General features: G+C 38.1%; 1 protein-coding gene across 1 annotated transcript in view; it reads left to right on the forward strand.

The window, feature by feature from the left end:
* The first annotated feature begins 10,493 nt into the window (after nt 1–10,493).
* The window catches only part of crybg1a (crystallin beta-gamma domain containing 1a), a 93,737-nt gene continuing 83,161 nt past the window's right edge, over nt 10,494–21,069 (forward strand). The window contains exon 1 of the mRNA XM_041812231.1: nt 10,494–10,834. Within this exon, the coding sequence (XP_041668165.1) occupies nt 10,494–10,834 (341 nt within the window). The remainder of the gene's footprint in view (nt 10,835–21,069) is intronic.

Genomic DNA, 21,069 nt, shown 5'->3' on the forward strand with positions numbered 1-21,069 from the left:
GTACTGCTCTGTGAAATATCGTGATTCTGATTTTCATTTTGATATCATGATTTTGACTTTTCATTTTGATATCATGATTTTGACTTTTCATTTTGATATCATGATTTTGACTTTTCATTTTGATACCATGATTTTGACTTTTCATTTTGATACCATGATTTTGACTTTTCATTTTCATATCACGATTTTTACTCTTAATATTGATATCGTGATTTTGAGTTTTCATTTTTATATTATGATTTTGTTTTCATTGATGCTAAGACTCAGAGTTCAGATCCTCCCTACTCAATGTCAGGAAGCCCTTCAACAGGTGCCAGGAAGGATTGAACCATTTCATGGTAATTGATGGTGATCTTAGTGATGGTGGTGGGGTGGGATGCTTTAGCCTACAGAGGATGCCTGAAAGTTTCCTTTTAGCATTCAAAACAAAAAAAGAACCTACTTACAAGTATTTTGATCAATTTCATATAAAGGAAGTCTCACTCTAAGGCCAGCCACACACTACAGGATTTTAAGCCTGATTTTAGGCAATTGTGGGGGGCATATACCGACTGGAGCCTCGTCGCAAACAATTATTTGTCTGGGTAGTCTGCATGTGTGTGGTGTCAACACAATTAATTTACTGCTCCAAATCACGTCATACCCCCCCAGACCCTGAATCGTAAATATCAAACATGTTGATATTTAAGATTGTAGGTCGTCGTGCCGCTGACGGAGTACCCACAACAACCAATGAGAGTGAGCACACCGGTTAGCGTCACCAGACGGATCAGACAAATTTCACCACTCACAACCATAAACACAACTGTATCTTAATTCCAGCCAGGATTTCGTCCTGAGTCTTTCCCTTGTTTTATGATTTTTGCTGCACCTGTAACGCATGGCATGCCAGGGCAGCCTATTGTGGAGAGACAGCAAGATGGTATCAACAGACACCGTGAGGTCGTTGGCAGGTCGGCAGGTGTGTGGTCTACAGTGATCTGACAATCAGGCTGAGTCGTCCAGTGTGTGCGTTCAGAGGATTAAAGATGAAAAATCTTTGGAAATTGTCCTGGAGTCTGTGGTCTCCCATGGTTTTAAAATTGTTTCAGATTTAAAAAATCGTCTTGTGTGTGGCCGGCCTAACTCGTACACCACTCCAGTAAGTAAATGGTAAAAGTACCCATATGTCTGACAGCATATATGCTGTTTATACATACTTTTTGTAGCTTTAAAGATAAGACCTTCAACTTTAATGACATGTTAAACAGATTTTTACAAAGTAGAGAATTAAAGTGACTTCCTCTTCCTCTGGCTCTCAGTCTGTGAAAACACAGATATTCAAAAACTCTTCAAACAAACATCCTGCACTCAGAAACCATCTCTCTTTTTACTTTCATACCCTCAAACCTCATCTGAGTTTTGTTTTCCTAAAAATTTCCACTTCAGTTACCCTGCACAATTCTCCCTTGTTTTTACACTCCTATGAGGATATAATGAGCATATTTACACAATTACCCCATTTTGCAGGACGGGGTAAAAACACATTTTCTTCTCTTAAAAAAGCTTTCATTGCTGTTCTTTGCTCATTTTTAATAAAGATGTCCAGTTCTGATCAAACTGCAACTGTACCATCTACATTAATCTCACTTGCAGCCATTGTTGACAGCCTTGCAGTACAACTAAACCACACTATTAACTCCTGCTTCATTTTCTTAAATGAATCTGATTGGCCGGCCATGGCAAGATGGATGTGCCTGTTGGAATCTGGCCAATCCATCGGCTTTGCAAGGTTAGACACTGGGATCTGTATAGTGGTATACTGATGATGTTCTGTGTTTATTTTACTACTCTCTGATGAGTTTTTCGGTCATGCCAGGGCCAGACTAACAATACCCTGCCCCTGTGCAACAGCTTCTGGATATCAACTGCCCTAAGAACCCACCAACGCTTACTGGCCATTAGACTGAGCAATAAAGACCAGTATTAAACAGACCAGTCGGGGGCTTCAATACCCAAGAGTCATCAAGTCAGGAGCATGTGTCCAAATGATCAATCTCGCTTTTTGATTCTAAATAAATAAGCCTTCTTGCTGTGGTGCAGAGGCTATTTGAAGTCCCTCCATGGTCTCATTGCAGGAACAGCAGCTGCAAATTTTACATTCATTTTGCTATCATGCTGGTGGTGGAATGCTTTAAGCAATTCAGAGAAAGCCTGTAAGTTTATTTTAAGCAATTAGAACAAAAAGGACTTACTAACAGGTATTTTGATGATCGTAGTATAAAGAAAATTTCAGTCTAACACCTACATCAACCCAGTAGCTATAGCCCCCCGATAATGCCCCACCCTCTGTTATATAACCACCCATGTGTCTGACAGCAAACTGTAGATAATAGCTTCCCCTAGAAGGTCAACTTTAATGACATGTTAAACAGATTTTTACAAAGGAGAGAATTAAATTAACTTCCTCTTCCTCTGACTCTCAGTCTTTGAACACACAGATGTTCAAAGACTGTTGAAACAAACATCCTGCACACAGAAACCATCTCTCATTTTACTTAAAGATAACACATACAGTATATAATCTTTGAAATATTCACAAAAAGTCTGTGAACTTTTTGGAATTGGCTTCTATTGAGTCATTATTCAAAGCAGGTTTTGTCTGCAGTGACACGTCACGGCCTCTCTGTGTCTCTTTCTCTCCATTATGAGTCATTCAGGCTCTCTTCTCCATGTTGCACATGCCCTTTCTGACAAAGCATGACTCGATGACAGAACAGCCTGCCATTGGTTGTCACAGCCGTCACAATACATTGTGGGAAATTGTACCCCACCTCTCATGACAGCTTGGCTCGCTTCCAGCCAAACCAGCATCCTCCAATGAAGCCAATGCAGTGGAAATGCGAAGAAAAAATGTAGTTCCTCAGGTGTCCTCTTTGACTGTCTGCACAGGCCGTGTTAAAATGCTGATTTTTATCATAAGATTAACATGTTTACCACTGGGTTCATAAACAAATTTGGTCATACTGGAAAGCCCTCTGAGGTCTGTGAGACTTGCCGCCGCATTTTCGCTGTTTTTGTTAATATCTTTGAAAACTTATGTTGTAGAAATGCGGTTCAAACACTTCTGTAAACAGGAGACTCTCATCTTTCACTTCTGCCTTCACTTGCCATCCCGTATGATTCAGAGCTGGAGTTACAGGGCTAAAATAGAGCAGTGGTCACATATTGACAGCTCTCACTGTGTCATTGGATGAACATTTTCTCAATTTGAGCACATGATTGGTTGAATCCTTCTCTTGCCAGCCTATTGACACTCTGGAATCCCTAAGGCCCTCCCCATCACAGTTTTTGCAGGAGAGGAGCAAGAGGAGTGAACTAGACCTTTTGATCTTTGATGATGGCAAAGCATTGGAACAAATACTAAGAAGCAGTGATGAAGCTGACACAGCTTCATATTTGTCAAAACAGAATGACAGACTAACCTTGCAAAGCAGATGGATATGCCCGTTTCCTTGTTTCTCACTTGCAAATCCATCTTGCAAAGCTCCTGTCTGAACCGTTTGGGTCCGGTTAGAAAGTGACAGGACCAATCAGTGATGAGGGGCAGTACTTTCAGGCCCGGCAGAGTTGTGACGTAAGCAAGCGGCAACAAGAGGCTGGTGCAGTTATGGCAAAAGACATTAGCGTGGATGCTGCTAAAGCGCCAGTTTTATCAGAACTTGATGAAATTTCTGCGTTAAAAAAAGAACAAAGAACAGCAGTGAGTTGTTTTCAAAAACGGCAAAAGTTGTGTACTGACATGTATGTGACATGCCTTGGTCGAGGCTACGTCACATTTTTTGTTGCCCATAAAGATGTGACAGACAGAATGTTCATCCAATCACTCTCAGATTTTTTTTTTTTTTTTAAATCCTCTGCCCTTTCCCAAACGTTTAGTATTGAAGGTTTTCCAGATGAATGTGTGAAATAAATCCATCCAGCATGTCAGGTTAATGTCAGACAACATCTAAGCTCAAAAACGATATGACAAAATTTCATTTTAGACATGTTTTCTGCATTAACCTTGTATTTTATTCTTATATTCTGCTACTTTTGTGAAGCTAAGACTTTTATAAACCTATTTCAAGCACCACATGAGTGAAGGTGTGTTTTCACAAGAGATAAAAAAAAAAAAAAAGTTCAAAGATCACATTTCAAGATTCAGCATTTTGGCTAGAATAACTCACACATCACTGTGCAAAAAGGTGAGACTGTCCTGGACATTTTGAAATAAAACACTTGGGTATTGTGTTATTTCTTTAAAAGGTGAACTAAAAGTATAAAAAAACCAAGGCAATACCCTTAGACCTCAGAGGGTTACTGCCTTTCTAGCAGTGGTGTGCCGGCGTGGGGGGAAGGGCAGTCACCACCCCTCGTGGCCAAAATGTTGAAAAACGTGCGCTAAAGTGCCCTCTTGGGAGCGGCCACACGTGCTAAAGTGCCTTTGAGTGCCAAAACGTGTGCCAAAGTGCCCTCTTTGGTGCCAAAACGCATGCTAAAGTGCCCTCTTGGGAGCCAAAATGTGTTTTAAAGTGCCCTCTTGGGAGCCAAAACACGTGCTAAAGTGCCCTTGAGTGCCAAAACGCGTGCCAAAGTCCTCCTTTGGTGCCAAAACACAAGCTAAAGTGCCTTCTTGGGAGCCAAAATGTGTGCCTAAGTGCCCTCCTGGTTGGCAAAACACACTAAAGTGCCCCCTTGGCTGGTTAAATCATGATAAACTGCCCACCTGTGTGGCAAAAAGGTGTGCTTAAGTACCCTCCTCATTGGCAAAACACACTAAACTGTCTTCTTGGGTGAAAAAAAAAAACCCACTTAATTGCCCTCTTGGCTGGTTAAAAGATGATAAACTGCCCTCTTGGGTGGTAAAAACACGTGCTTAAGTGCCCTCCCGGTTGGAAAAACACTACTGCTCTCTTGGGTGGAAAAACACACTAAACTCCAGAAGACCATTAGGACCAGGGAATACTATGAAACATTACTGCTGCAATGACTTTTATGATGGGCCCTTTTTTGATCTATATTGAGCCAGAACTATATCTCACAGAACCAGTTTGGATTATCTGGTGCTAATATGGTGTTAAAATGCACTAGAATACAGGAAATGGCATCTACTTAATTGGAAATGTTCTGGGGGAAGACCCCCAGACCCCCCTAGGGATTTATTTATTTATTTATTTCTGTGTGTTCTTCACAGTCCAACGTTGAATCTACACAGTTCTTGTGGATGCTGATCTTAACTACAAACTAACTTGAGTAGTCTGTCTACCCTCGAAGACACACGAAACTTAGTGCCCTCTTCAGTGATGAGAACGCGCTGTATGTGCCCTTTTTTTTCTTTTCGCCCTGCCCTTGAAAAAGTCTGTGCATGCGACTGATTTCTAGAAAGACATGGTTAAAGACAGGAATTGATATACGATGTCTATTGTGATTTAAAGAAGGATATGAGCTGTGCATAATGATGTGAATAAAAGCCAGCGTGATTTTGCTGTTTAGCGTCTTAATCTGTTTCTAGGTGGATGAAAAATTTGTCTGACACATTGTTAGTGATATTGCGAATACTGTGGATTAGCATTCAAGGAACTTCAGCAACAAAACAAGAGAATTATTCAGACCTCATCCAACACTTTCTGCAGAGTATTATCTACATATAATGAGTAATTGGCATCCTTCATTTAGAGGGGAGAAAACTGTCATTTTTCCCACCCACCCAAACAAAATGGTGACCAAATGGGCCAAATTTAACTTCATTTAAATACCATCAAGATCATGAACATTCATTTCACTGTGACATGCATGTGCAGTCACATTGCATAGCAATTAGTTATACATTCACTTATCTATTATTAACTCCTGCTGCCAGGGGGCTCTCAATTAAAACAAAAGATGAAGTACAGAATAGTTGGGACTCAAAGGCTTGAGACCCACTGTTAAGTATATTTTTATATGAATAAAGAAGAGACTAGGCTGGGCTGTGATGTGTACAATAATACTGAGCACAGTATTAGTGTCTTATCTTAAAACGGTCAGCAGATGGAGCTGTTTCATCAAATAATCTGTAACGGTGTCCTGACCCTCCTGTGCCATCATAGGTGGTGGCAGGGGGTCAGGAAACACTTCACCTGAGACAATAATAATAATAATAATAATAAATAAAAAGATTAGAAGATTTTTACAATCACTGGGCATCAAAACCTTTTACCACTTTTCTTTGTTAACCTTTTTTTTCTCCAAGGATGGGGAAGGAATAACTGTCATATTGTGCCTTTACTTGGTTGGTACTCCTATTGCCTCTGTGTTGCTCGGTTAAGTATAGCAGGATAAACCAATCAGAGGCAGAGGTCGTACTTTGCAGTTCTCTGGGATATCTAGGGATGTGAACAGAACTGGTTGTACTACTTTTTATCAGCTTACATCACTCGTCATGATTTATAATGACCCATTTACTACCTGAAGTTGGGCAACAGGAGTTGGTGGTTGATGTGCAAATACAAAAGTCCTATTTTAAGGTAAACTATGAATATGCAAGAGCACATGTAGGGCATAAATTAAGAGAGTACACTTCTGCAGGCACTACTAAACCACAGAATGTAAAGAAATAACACGAGATAATAATTATAATGATAATAATTATACATCTTTTTCTGTACTATTTCTGCTGTTACTTAAGGGATATTTAGTAAAGATGGTTTATGAAAGGAGACACTGAGTAAAATAAATACAAAATTATTAATTTTTAGAATCAGGAAATATATTTAGAATGTGAATATATTTTTACATTTGTTCCTATAATATACAAGAATTCTAAGCATGAGGGGTCCCCTCCACAGAATAAATGTAAATTAGGTGTCTATAAGTGTTATAGGTTTCTTATTTAGTGATCTCACATTTCTAATGCCAAAGCTACAGATGTAGGTAAAGTACTAAATTTGATAGGAAGGAAACTTTGATCAAAATAACTGTCATCATAACCTACATTTAAAAAATGCAAAGTATGAGAAATCTTCTGGCTTTGGTTCCCTTTAATGTTGTAAAACCCACACTTATTCAAACCCATCAGGCCACATAGAATAATTACACAGAGTGTGAAGAGGTAATTAAAGGGCTGTTGTGCATGGAGGAGTGACACTTGAGAGGTTGTGATGAGAGATTTAAAAGTCTAAGTATGAAAGTCAAAGTGAAAATCTGCCTTCAAAATAAAAGCCTTGTGTGTTAAATACATGGATGAAAGTGTTGACACCCCTGGAATTTTTCCAGAAAACACACTATTTCTCCCAGAAATTGTTGCATTTACAAATGTTTTTGGTATACACATGTTTATTTCCTCTATGTGCATTGGAACAACACAAAAAAATGAAGAAAAAAGCCAGAATTGACATAATTTTACACAGAACTAAAAAATGGGCCAGACAACAATTGTTGGCACCCTCAACTTACAGTTTTTCTCCATTGGTGTGGCTCATTTCTTGAAACAGAAATTGCATTCTCAAAATCACATGGACAAATCTCCAATCCACTTAGCTATTGTTCACAACAGAATTGAATTTCTCCTTCATTTCATCAAATTGCAAATGTCTTTGTACATTTCAATGTCTCAGTACATCTTTGCAAATGATTAAGTACAGATAGCCTGCATTTAGCACAATTTCCAAGTGAATAGATTTTGTTGATCTAAACTGATTATTGACTTCTCAGTCTAATGGTTGTTCTCTCCAAAACATGTCAGCATCATTTCATTGTAGAAGTCATCACATGCACAACAGTCTGTTCAATTGTCAAAATTAGTCAAGAACATACTGTAAAACCATGAATACCATACAGGTCTCTGGTTCACTACTCATCCAAGGATGCTCATGGTGTTCCTACAAGCTTACTCTCCTTTCCTCAATCTTATTGAGAAGTTTTTCTCTGCTTGGAGGTGGAGAGTGTATGAGCATCATGCAATGGACTCTGCGTGTGAAGACATTACAGGTGATCAGTGTAGGGGATGGTTGCGACATTCACGCCATTTCTTCCCTCCTTGCATCGCAAGGGAGAATGTACGCTGTGATGTGGATGAAAATCTGTGGCCAGACAGCAGCATGTGGACGGGCAGGAGGGCCAGGAGAGGGAGGGTGAGGACAGCGACCAGGGAAGAAGTGTTAGTTGTGAAACTCCAGCTTTATTTACAGCACTGTAGGCTACATATAATTTTTCCTTGTTTTTTGTTTATGTTTATATTACAGAATGCTACGCTGTTTACATTTTCTTTTTACTCTGATGTATGGAAGTTACTTACAGTAATGTGTGTGAACACAAAGTTACAGTTTCCTCAGCAGTATGAGTGCAATGTGTGATGTCAAATCTTGGAGGCTACTCATACCAGGAAGTCCTATTTTTTATTTTTTCAGTTTTATACACAATTGTATTCTGTTAGCTAGACAAAAAACTAGCACAGTAACCATTGTCAATGAAGGACTGGGCTAAGACTGGGAGGTGGACATGAGGGATATTTCAATGGTCATATGCCATAGTGACAAAACATCAAAACATTTTGACTTGCAGTGCTTACACAATGCCAAAGGGACAATGCATTTTGGGGGCTCTGGCTATTTATATGAGAACAGAATTTAGTTTTGACAAATGAGTGAACTGTTTTGGGAGAGATATGAGCTTTTGTCAGGTGAACCGTGGTGTTGTGCTGAACCATCCAGGTTATTCTGGCAAAAGCACCAAGAGTGCTGAGAACGTCCGGTCTGTTTTAAGAAATGAGCCAAAGCAATTGAGATGGATCTTTGCTTTTTGGGTGGCACTGACTATTTATGTGGGAACGGAATTTAGCTTTGAAGCATGAGTGAACATTTTTGGGAGAGATATGAGCTTTTGCAAGTGAGCTATAATGTTGTGCTAAACTGTAAGACTGTTTTGCCAAATGATCTTAGAGTTTTGACCACTCTTCTTTTGCAAACTGCTCCAGGTCTCTCAGATTTGAAGGGTGCCTTCTTGCAACAGCAGTTTTGAGATCTCTCCATAGGTGTTCAATGGGATTTAGATCCAGACTCATTGCTGGCCATTTCAGAACTCTCCAGCTTTGTCTCCAACCATTTCTTGGTGCCTTTTGAGGTATGCTTGGGGTCACTGTCCTGCTGGAACATCCATGACCTCTGACACAGACCTAACTTTCTGACACTAGGCTCTACATTGCGGCCCAAAATCTTTTGATAGTCTCCAGATTTCATGATTCCTTGCACACAGTCATGGCACCCAGTGCCAGAGGCAGCAAAACAGCCCCAAAACATCTCTGAAGCTCCACCAAGTTCGATTGTAGGTACTGTGTTCTTTTCTATGTGGGCCTCATTCTGTTTTTACTAAACAGTAGGATGACGTGCTTTTCCAAAAAGCTTTACCTTAGTCTCATCTGTTCACTAAATGTTCTCCCAGAAGGAGAACAGAGAACTCACATTTTACATTTTTGCAAACTCCAGTCTGGCTTTTTTATCCCTCGATACAGGATTGGCTTTTTTCTGTCTGGCCCATTTTTGAGGTTTGTGTAAAATTATGTCAATTTTGACATTTTCTTCTGTTTTTTTGTGTTGTCCCAATGCACATAAGGGAAATAAACCTGTGTTTACCAAAAGCATTTGTAATTGCAACAATTTCTGGGAGAAATGGTGTATTTTCTGGAAAAATTCCAGGGGTGCCAACACTTTCGTCCATGACTGTAACAACAAAAGTCCTGTGGTAATGAATGAATCCTGCATATAAGGATGTGTGCAGAGAATATGATTTATTTTGGTAAGTTTTCAGCAACTGTTATAATTCATGGTGTTCTGGACCTCCGTATTCAAGTCTGGGCAGTGCCCTAATATTTGAAGTCTCCTCATTTTTGCACATTGTAGAAAGTTCATAAACAGTAAGGTTTAATATTCACAATGCAATATATGAAAAGCTTTTCTCTTTACAAATAATAAAACTGCATAACTAACATTAGTCAGTATAATCTAACTGTGTTCTATATACTGTGTCTTTAAAGGCAATATTTACTTCCAAAACCAGAGCCGAAGAAAATGTGGGCACTGTTGAGCTTTAGAGGCAAAATCTGACAAATCTGATTGGACTACGTAATTTCCATAAAAAAGGACATCCCTATTTTCTATAATCCTACTTAAAAGTTAATAAAATTAGTACAAAAATAAGTTAACATAATTATAACAACTTCCTAAGTTCAACCTCTCAGCATTCATTCGTTTCTAAAGAAGAATTTTACTTGGAAGGAAACAGCCGGAAGTGTATTTTATTTTGCAGAGCTTTAGTATTGCGCAGTTCATTTACCTGGAGGCGCGCGCATTCTGTGTGGGCATGTCCAAACGCACGCGGTAACCCGCTCTGCAGGTTAGCTTGGTGATTCGCTCCTCCTGTAGTCACAAAGTAGGACAACCGTGCTCCTCTATGCCTCTGTCAGCACTTTATTTAGCAGCATTTCTCTGTCTGACACCATGAGTAAGTCCGGCTCTCTGAAAGTGAAGAATTTATTCAAAATAAAATCACCGGACAAAGACAGTAAAGAGCAGAAACACTCCAACTCTTTGAAAAAGGATGGAGACGCGAACAGTTCCAGGACAAAGTCCGAGACTTTACCTGCGAGTCCCGACCCTCTCAGCCCGGGAGAGACCGTCACTCTGCCCGGGGATGTTTTACCTGTTTCCCCGAAAGAGAAGAAGGCGAAGCGGCTGCTGTCGTTCAAGCTGAAGCGGAAAAAATCCAAACGGAAAGACGGAGGAGGAGGAGAGGTCTTCTTCCCTGAGACTGATGAACTGGACAGCTTCCACAGCCTCCAGTAAGATTAAGACATGTCTATAATGTCACTGTAACAATTACAGATCTTAAGGCTAATTTTCACTGTTTTTTATTATGCTGATGCCTTTTATATTCATTGACAGTGTTGCTTTAAAAACCTATATTAATTTAGGTGAAACTCTTCTTTTTCAAGTTAAAAAGACATATATGGCTGAAACTATGTTCATGTCAGTTCCTCAGAAACACACTGAACTTGAGGGAATAGTTTTGGTCTGAAAGTTTCAACTGAAGCCGTATTTAAGTTTTAGTCGAATTTGAGTGACACAAGTGTAAAACTGGGATTATAAACACGTACCTTGGTTTCTTTTTTTAATAGGCTACTTGCTTTTTTCAGGCAGAATTAGACTAAATGAAACCATGTGTTCTGGACAAATAAATATATTTATTAAAAGTTGACTAAAAACATGAAAACCTGCATGGGCGTAGCACAGGGAGGAAAAAGGGTACTGATTACACAGGCCTGCAGGAGAAAGGGGCCCTCGAGAAGCATGTAATGAGAAGTGTGTTTTTATTTATATTTTCTTTAAAATAAATTTTAATTATTGAGTCAATAATGACTTAGTTAATCAGTCAACAGACTGAAATTGTATCAAATAGAATAAAATAAACTGCTGGGGGGGCCTCTATTCCTCCCTTAAAAATGTCCAAATAGTGTAGTCCAACAAAGAAAGTAAATTTACTTTAACCATAGTAAAAATATGACAAAAAAATTGGGAAATTATTGTGCAAAAATACATTAAAATGCTTATATATTTGTAAAAATGACGCAACATTTGTTGCTTTGCTTGCCAGTTAAGGGGGGCCCTGTGTGATATTCTTTCTGGAGGCCTAAAATCCCTAGCTACGCCCCTGACTACCAGTAACAAGGGTCTTTGTCAGCTGGATATAATACATGAATGTTTGCAGAAAGGATTGCATGAGTAAAAGCTACTGCTAACTCTATACTTGAGTTCTGACTTGTTGGTCCATATCAACACAGAAACGCCCAAGATATGTAAACGTGCGATGCAATGTGCAGCCAACAAAAGAATAAAATAACCACAGTTCACACACAAGCAACATTTTTATTTTATTTTTTAGTCAATTAACCAACACATAGATTTATCTGTTAAGTTTCCCTGTAAAGTGGTTATATGGAGACATTTTAGTGACAAACTTATGATTTGCAGTCATACATCTTGGTATTTTGAAAATATTTTTTTGAACATTGTTTGGGGCTGGGAGTCTTAAAATTAGAGATTCAGATTTAGTCAGATCAAACCCAATCAAGCCTGTGATTTTACTCAACTTCTTTCCTGTTTAACATTTTGGCATGTATGCCAGGAGTTGAGAGAAAAATGGACAGTTTTGACAACTAGCTTATTGATTATGGAAGGCAGAAAGAAAACAAAAATGCTTAAATGGTCAGCAGATATACCAAGAAAGTCCAGATATAATTTGAAAGGGAAACACTGTGTGGTCAGAGAACTTCTCTACAATGCACTCCTGCTCAAATGTGTGTTGAGGAGAGGGAGAAAACAATGATCTAAATTTTTCTCATTCTGATGAGGTTGTTCCAACCAGTTTGCCTGTTTTCAACCAGGTAAAGCCTGCGGGGTGCAGGGGAGGAAGTTCTACAGAAAATCTTGATCGTTTAGGAATGAACAGTATTGATAATGTTGTGCATGATATTAGTATCAGCAGTTAGAAGCCTAAAAAGTCATTATAGGTATCAGCAGACGATGCCAATTCCACAAAAACTGGAGCAATGTGTAAAATGTGTAAAATATAGATAATGCAAAGATTGGTAAATCTCAACCCCATATTTTATTTACACTTGAACATAAAAAAACATATCAGATGTTGAACCTGGGACAATTAACCATATCAAGAATAAGACTGAATCATTTTGAATTTGATGGCAGCAACACCTCTCAGAAAAGTAGGGACAGGGCCGTATTTACCATTGTGTAGCATGCCCTCTTCTTTTAACAACATTCTGTAAACATCTTGGAGGGGAGGAGACCAGTCGCTGGAATGTTGTGCCATTCTTGTCTGATGCAGGATTCTAGCAGCTCAACTGTCCTGGGTCATCTTTTTCATACTTTCTGTTTTCTGATGCATGTTTTCTAATGGTGAAAGGACTGGACTGCAGGCAGGCCAGTTCAGCAACAGGATCCTTCAACTGCAAATCCACGTTGTTGTGATAGATGTGGTATCAGTTTTTGCGTTGTCATGCTGAAATTTGCAAGGCCTTCCCTGAAATAGAAGTTGTCTGGATAAGAGCATGTGTTACTCTAAAACCTCTGTATAATTTTCAGCATTGATAGCACCTTTCCAGATGTGTTAGCTGTCCATGCCATAGGCACTAATGCAACCTCATACCATCAGAGATGCAGGCTTTTGAACTGTGTGCTGATAACTAACACTGTCAGTGGTTTTCAAAAAAGAATCTCAAAATTTGATTCATCTGACCACAGAACAGTTTTCCATTTTTGCCTCTGTCCTTTTAAAATGGGCCAAGAGAAGACAGCAGTGTTTCTGGATCATGTTCAGATATGGCTTTTTCTTTGGATGACACAGCTTCAATTTTCATTTTTGGATGGCAATGCAAACTGGGCTGACAGTGATTTCTGGGGGTGTTCCTAAACCCATGCAGTGATTTCCAGAACAGTATTTATTTCTGTTTTGAATGCAGTGCCACCTGAGGGCCTGAAGATCATGAGAATCCAATATTGACCTTTGGCTTGTCTCCTTTACTCAGAGATTTCTCCAGCTTCTATGAACTTTCTGATGATGATATGCACTGTAGATTGGGAGATATTCAAAGTCTTTGTGATTTTTACATCGAGGAACATTTTTAAAAAATTTTTCCACACTTTTCAGTCTTTTACAGATAGGTTATCCTCTTTCTTTACTTACTTCTGAGGGATTCTGCCTTCCTTTAAAATGCTCCTTTTATACTCAGTCATGTTGCTGACCTATTGTCAATTAACCTAATGAGTTTCAAAATGCTCCTCCAGCTGTTTTTCATCAGTACCAATCAGGGCTCTGCAATCAATTGCAAATAAGATTAAATCCCAATATGGCCCGCTGCATTCAATTTACAAATTGCAGAAGTTGCAATATTTCTTTAACTTGAAATGTGCCAAAATACAAGTTAAATACATTCATTTTTTGCAGCAGCATTGATTTTATGCACATTATGAAAGCATGCAAGAGTCAGTTTTTAAAATAATGGTTTACAGAAATCATACTTTTTGTGTTTCATATATGTACGTTTTGTTTTGGTCAAAATTAGTTACATAAAAATGATAATTCCCTTCAATAAAACAATTAGTATCAAATTTGCAATATGAGCAAAAATAACTAGCTCATTCTGTTCTAGTAGTGAACGAGCCAGCTTCACCTCCTCCACCCCAGCCACCTCATATTCAGATTCATGCTACTATGATTAATTGCTTCTAATATAAATTCTTTGTTTACAATAAACATCGTCAATCATGTATCCATCCATATGGCGGTTTCTAGCCATGTGCTTCCTGGAAAGTCAAAGCCAGCTGCTTGACTAACCCAGGGAGCATCTTTAGAGCAGAGTCTTCTCTGCCAAGTTAAACTGCAAATTCATTTTGCAGAAAAATGGTTAAATGTATGTTGAGTGTTGCTGAGCGAATGTAGATTATGAAATAGAAGGATTATTGCTTGAATATGTTGAAAAATGCACAAGTTAAGGAACCTAATAATAATTGCATATAAAATCGCAATATTGGGGGAAAGAAATCGCAATTAGATTATTTTTGCAGATAGTTCAGCCCTTGTACCAATTGCTTTTTGTTTCCCCAACCCCGACTTTTTGTCTGAATTGATGCAAAGTGAATTATCTCCCTTTGCAGTTCTTTTTCATGTGTAATGTTTGCACCAGCTCTAGTTGTCTTGTTTGTAGTGGCAGTTAGGGGCCAATGGCTGAGATAGGCAGTTGTTAGGAACATCGTCTGTTTCTGCTGTGATGGCCGTGTGGTGTAGAAGGTTAAGAATGTCTGTGTGTTGGCATGGTTAGCAGTGGGAGCTAGGATGGAGGGGGATGGCTCTGTGAGATCACTGTCCAGCCCTCTGGAGGAGTCGTGGGACTAATGGATGAAAAGCAAAGCCAGCACTTGGCAGCCCTTGTAAAGTGATGGCTTTTTGCTGCCCTTCAGTCTTCACAGCTGACTTTGGGGGGCAATAATAGGAAGATAACTGGTCCAGGGAGCACTTATCCTTTCATTAGCACACAAGTATGTTGTGTCTACTTCACATTTTTGTATCAGCATATTAGCTTGAGAATGCAGTTCGCAGAGATCCATCATCATCTTCAAGTCCTTTCTGATATTGAACCACCACTCTAATGGTCTTACAGATGTTCTAACAGTAAAATACTGATTGATTTCATTTGACCTAATTTAGTTTCCATTATATTACAAGTGATCTTTAATCAACACTTTGTCTATGCAGGTTAAGACTTTCCAGAGGTTCCAGTCATCAAATATATGTTATGGACCCAAGGAAAGTCCTTCTGTGGCCCTTGTACTGCTCTTTCCAGGATACCAGTGCGAAAAGGAGCGGAGAGAGAGGGAGTGGAAAACCTGTAACAGAGCAACTGTTTAGCCCCCTGGCTCTTTTCACCACTGTGGCACAGAGCTGTGGTGAGACTAGTACAGTCATGCTGAACTTTTGGTGCTAACAAGTAGGAAAAATGCAGAGAGGATTAAGTAAACAGAGCTCAGCATGAAAACAGGAGATTCTGGTGTGCCTCTTCTACTTAAACAGCTCAAATATTGAACTTTAACATTCAGGATTTAAAGTAGTAGGACAAATGAATATGAAATGGAAGTAAAGAGGAGATTTTTTTTTCCTTCTTGATACTGAGTGCAAAACCATTTACAAGAAATTCGACACTTAAAAGAACCAATAACTTTTTAAAATTGTTTATATAAACATCTGGAGTAAAAATTGGTTTAAAATTAATATTTAAGTATAATATAATGTTAATGTTAAATATCATGCATCTCTTATATTTTATTTCTGTACTCTATTCAACATGACTAAGATATTCTCTAGTAAAAGTATAATCATGACTTTAAAAATGGATTCAGTAACATAATTTCATAAATATTAAATCTTTGTATATATTCTTTCTCTTCAGAAAAGCAGCAGAGATAGTGGTTTAGAATAAAACGTGGGTTCATTCTTGGCTCTTTTTGCAGTTTTAATGAGGGTCTGTTTGTTTTGGATACTCGTAACCCTCGGTGCCTTAATCCTCTTAAAAACCTCATGAAGGCTAAATTTAATGGCTGCTAAGGTCACTACCTTTTTAGCCATGATGTGCTTACTGAAAACTTTGGAGAAACACTCATTACAAATGTGTGACTGCTCTATTTAAGGGCAGGCTTATGTACCTTTCCAGCAAACACTGCACTTACTCTAACCTACCTGTAACTAGGTGATATGCAATGGCAATCAATAAAGATTAAATCAATCATAAAATGGTATGTATTGATTAGGGATGGTTAATTTTAAAACTCAGACCCATCCATGTTTTGATGCGTGGATCTTAACTGTGCTGCCTTGATATGAACCACAGATGAACCAGGACATGGCTTAGCTTTCTGCCAACATCATGGATATTGTCCTTGATTGGGCTCACAGATTTTATATTCATCACAGTACTTTTAACTCATCACACAATCTTTTGACTTTACCATAGACTGAACGATTTTCAAAAATAATCTAATTGCAATTTTTTCCCCAAATATTGCAATTGCAATTTAATATGCAGTTATTTTTGGGTTAATCTTACGTATTTTTCGACAAATTCAAGCAATAAATAATTCTATAAATAAGACCATGTGTATTGAAAACAATGAAACTGTTTCTGAAGCAATTACTCCATAGTAACATGAATCTGAATATGGGGGTGCAACAAGCTTTTAGCTATAAATGAGGCGGCTGGGGTGGAGGAGGTGAGGCTGGCTCGCCAGCTGATCACAGCTGGGGTATGAATTTCGTGAAGTAACGCTAGGCTTCATCAGTTTTAGATAAAATGAGCTAACTATTGCTGCTCATATTGCAAATGTTATGTCATTTTCTTTTTTAAAGGGCATTATTATTTTATGTCACTCCTTTTGATAAAGAAAAACATACATAAAACACAAAAAGGATGATTTTTGTAAACAGTAATTTAAAATTGACACTTGAATGTTTGCATAATGTGCATAGAGTCTCTGCCGCTGCAAAAAAAAAATTTTTTAACTGGTATTTTTACTCATTTCAAGTTAAAGAAATACTGCAACTTCTGCAATTTGAATATAGCAGCAGGCCATATTGTGATTTAATCTAATTTGGGTTATTTTCCCAGCCCTACTTTACAATATCTGAAACAGATAATTCAGTTGATCATTTACTTAACAATGTTTTGGAAAACATAGAGGTTGTGTCCGAAATCACTCCCTCTTTACTATGTAGTGAATACGCCATTTTGTAGTGGTGTCCGAATTCTGAGTGAGCATTGTTTACTACATAGTACACTTTTCTATCCCACAATGCATTTTGAAAAGTAGTGAACAACCAATGGGCACGAGCCCATTAGTATTTACCATCATGCATTGTGGCTGCTGCTCTCAAACATGACAGACAAACAAGAGGAGCACAAGAACACATATAAAAACTTTTTTATGTACTTTTTTGTTTGTTGGTTTTAACCAAATTATGTAATCTGTAAGAAAATGTTAAAGATTCAAACTTTAGAGTAACTTTTCCCCCTATGAGGGTTACAAGACATGACCATCATCTTTATGCAAAAATAAGTTATGATAACACAAAAATGTAAAATTATTTAGCTACTTAAGACACTTTTTTTTTCTATTAGTATTTCTATTTCTTGTAAAAATACGATACATTCGTTATCAGTTTTCAGTGAAATTCTACTGTTAATGTTAATCCTCAGCCGTTGTCATTTGTCTGTCAGAAACCTTCCTCATTATCTCTTTATCTGCATGAACCCGTCTGTGCTCTAAATGATGACACTTAAGTTTTCCTGAAATATCTAATGTTTTCATTCCTGGTCCAAGGCATTGCACTATTTGATGCTTTTCAGCATCAGAGAGATCCTTTTTCTTTCCCATATTGCTGAAACCTGTGGCCTGCTTAATAATGTGGAACGTCCTTCTTAAGTAGTTTTCCTTTAATTGGGCTCACCTGGCAAACTAATGATCACAGGTGTCTGAGATTGATTTCAGTGATCCAGAGAGCCCTGAGACACAATACCATCCATGAGTTTCATTGAAAAAAAAACAAAAAATTAAATGTTTATGACACTAAAATCCAATTTGCATAATGATTTGGAATGCTGTGTACAATAGATGGGGAAAGTAAGTTAACATAGATGTGCGAGTAAAATTGATATAACTGAAAATTCCTTTTTACCAATAAAATACTGTTTTTCTTTACTGAAGAATCTTAAATTACTTAAACTCAAGTTCAAGTGCGCAACAATAAAAGCGCTTTTGTAAATGCAACTCACAACATCTAGTTTACTCTACTGAAGTTATTTACTTCATTTTCGAGGCATGATTTTTAGAGTAAGGTTTACTGAGGGGTTTCACACTAGACAGGTAAAGTGCAGGAATCATGTATTTAATCACTTCACTTTGGTGTCAGTTTAACTCTTATCACACTGCATCTTTTAACTATTTTGCACAGCTGTCTGATTATGATCCCACTGCTTTCTTCCTTCCTTTGTTATGGTTGTTGACTTTTTTTTTAGTCCATTTGCTTTTGTTCATTTTACCCTCTTTAATGCCATTATCACCATGGTTAGGAGCCAAGAAGTAGTAGCACACTGAGTCAAATTGGCAGGAAATATCCTATGAGTGTAGTGTTTTTGTCTTATTGGGATAACAATGTTTGGCACCAGGGATGCGAGAACTGTTTCTCATGAATCAGGATGATGAATTTATGTTGGATCAATATTTAATCCTACCTTACCTTGAAATATCAACACTGTATGGATAGACATAGGAATAAGTCTTTGTGCTGTCGTTTCAGTTTCTTTTGGTGAGACACTTAACCTCAGCTCTTTCAAACGTTGCTCCAGAGTGTTTCAGCTTCCTCATGGTAATGTGGTGTAACTGTAGGGCTGAAAATACCCATGCTGAGTCACTTTACCCTGGATAAATTAAAGATTCATGAAGAACCTCAACTGGCCCCAGTGGTTACGGAGACATTCCCAGTACTTTATTTACCCAAGACATTTCCAGTTGTCTTTTATTTGTCTTCAAATGTGTTTATAGATCCATCATGTTCTTCATCTGAATCACTTGTTGAGAGTTTTGGTTCACTGCCTCTGACTCAGGCTTTATTGTCACAAGAGGCTATCTTAGCATATGATCAGAGATGCTGTTGTGATATCAGGAAGTGGAGCCTTGCATTATGTTGAAAAGAAAACCTGCTGTGCAGGTATGACATGTTGATGTTTTGTCCAGTTTTATGAGGCTCAGTTGTGTTGTTATTGTGTCTGCACCAGTCTGGATTCAGAGTAAATATTTTTGTGGCAGTGTGAACGACGGTTACACAAATTTGACAGAGACATTAAGGCATGTGGGGATAATGTTTGACACAAATAATATCCACTAATAGTATGAGACTGCAAAAATATTTGAATAACAAAGATGTCTTCTAAAGTAAGCCAGATCAGCAGAAATATTATTGCACCTATGCTGATTACCTTGTATCACATAAATAACTTTATGTTCACATATAAACTTATTTTCAGCCTGTCCAGTTGTGACAGTTGACTAGCTAGTCCTTCCAATAACAAACCCGAATTTACAAAAAAAAAAAAAAAAAAACAAGGAAAGAAAAAAAAAATCATAAAAACACCTCCCCAGAACTGGAATTAGATTCTTTGGACAGATTAAACCAAATAAACTTGTACCAGAATGATGGGAAGAGAAAAGTGTGGAGAAGAAAAGAAAGAGCTTATGATCACACATGCAGTGGGATGGCATGGGACTCTATTCCCCTTCACTCATTCAGACGAATTCTGCTAAACTGATCTAAAAAAATCAATGCAGAATAAAAAGGACCCAAAACAATCTGAAAAAACAGCCCAAAAGTCTCTGTAAGCAACAAAATGAAATATTCCTCTGTGGCAAAGTCAATCACCTCTCAACCCAGTAGATATGCTTTTCAGTTACTCAAGACAAAGCTGAAGTCTCAAAAAACCCACAAACAAGCAGCAATGTGAGTCACAAAGACCCACAAACAAGCAGCAACTGAAGGCAGCTGCTGTAAAAATGTCTCCAGAGAGGAAACTCTGGTCATGCAATGTTCATGGACTCCAGACTTCAGGCAGTCATTTCTGCAAACGACTTTCATCCTAGTATTAAAAACATAGTGTGTCCAAAGACTTTTGAGCTCCTGATGATGGAGTTACTCTAGATCAAGGGTTCTCAAACTTTTTTAGCCCGTAACCCCCAAAATAAAGGTGCCAGAGACCTGGACCTGAAGGTGGTTGAACTCAGCCATGCACAATCAAGAATAGTCATGTGCAGACAGTGCTGCCCATAAGGGGGGATAAATAGTAGGGCTTTCTGGGACCCAGCCAAACTGGGGGCCCATGGAGGTCAGGAAAATCAGGGTCCATTGTAAAGTTAGCTAGATATCCATATCCATATTTGAAATTTAACCTGAATAATAACCAGTCTTAACATAGCAACAAATATCTTTTTTTAAGTCATCTGTGCCTTAGTATACAGTCATTTTAATGTAAATCCCTTCTTAAAAATAGAATTACAATAGTAAAAAGAATGTCCAAAAAAGGTGGTGGGAAAGGTGGTAAATGGGATTTTAGGAGTAGCAGAAATGGGTTAGAAGTGGCATAAATTTTATAACAGTGGCAAAAATGGGTGAAATTGGATTTAAAAGTAGTAAAATGTGCTTTAAACTGGCAAAATGGGTTAACTGGGACAGATAAATTGGCAGAAATGGGTTGAACTGGTCAAAATGGGCATATTAAACAGTGAAATGTGTTTGAAATGGGCAAAAATGGGTGTAAAATGTGATCAAAAGGGGTTAATAGTGGCAATAATGGGTCAACAGAGGCTACAATATACAGAAAGTGGCAAGAATTGGTTAAGAAGTGGCCAAACAGGCGGTATAAAACTGATAAAAATTGGTTAAAACTGGATGAAAAATAGG

Source organism: Cheilinus undulatus, linkage group 18 (assembly GCF_018320785.1).
Source record: "Cheilinus undulatus linkage group 18, ASM1832078v1, whole genome shotgun sequence".
Lineage (NCBI taxonomy): Eukaryota > Metazoa > Chordata > Actinopteri > Labriformes > Labridae > Cheilinus > Cheilinus undulatus.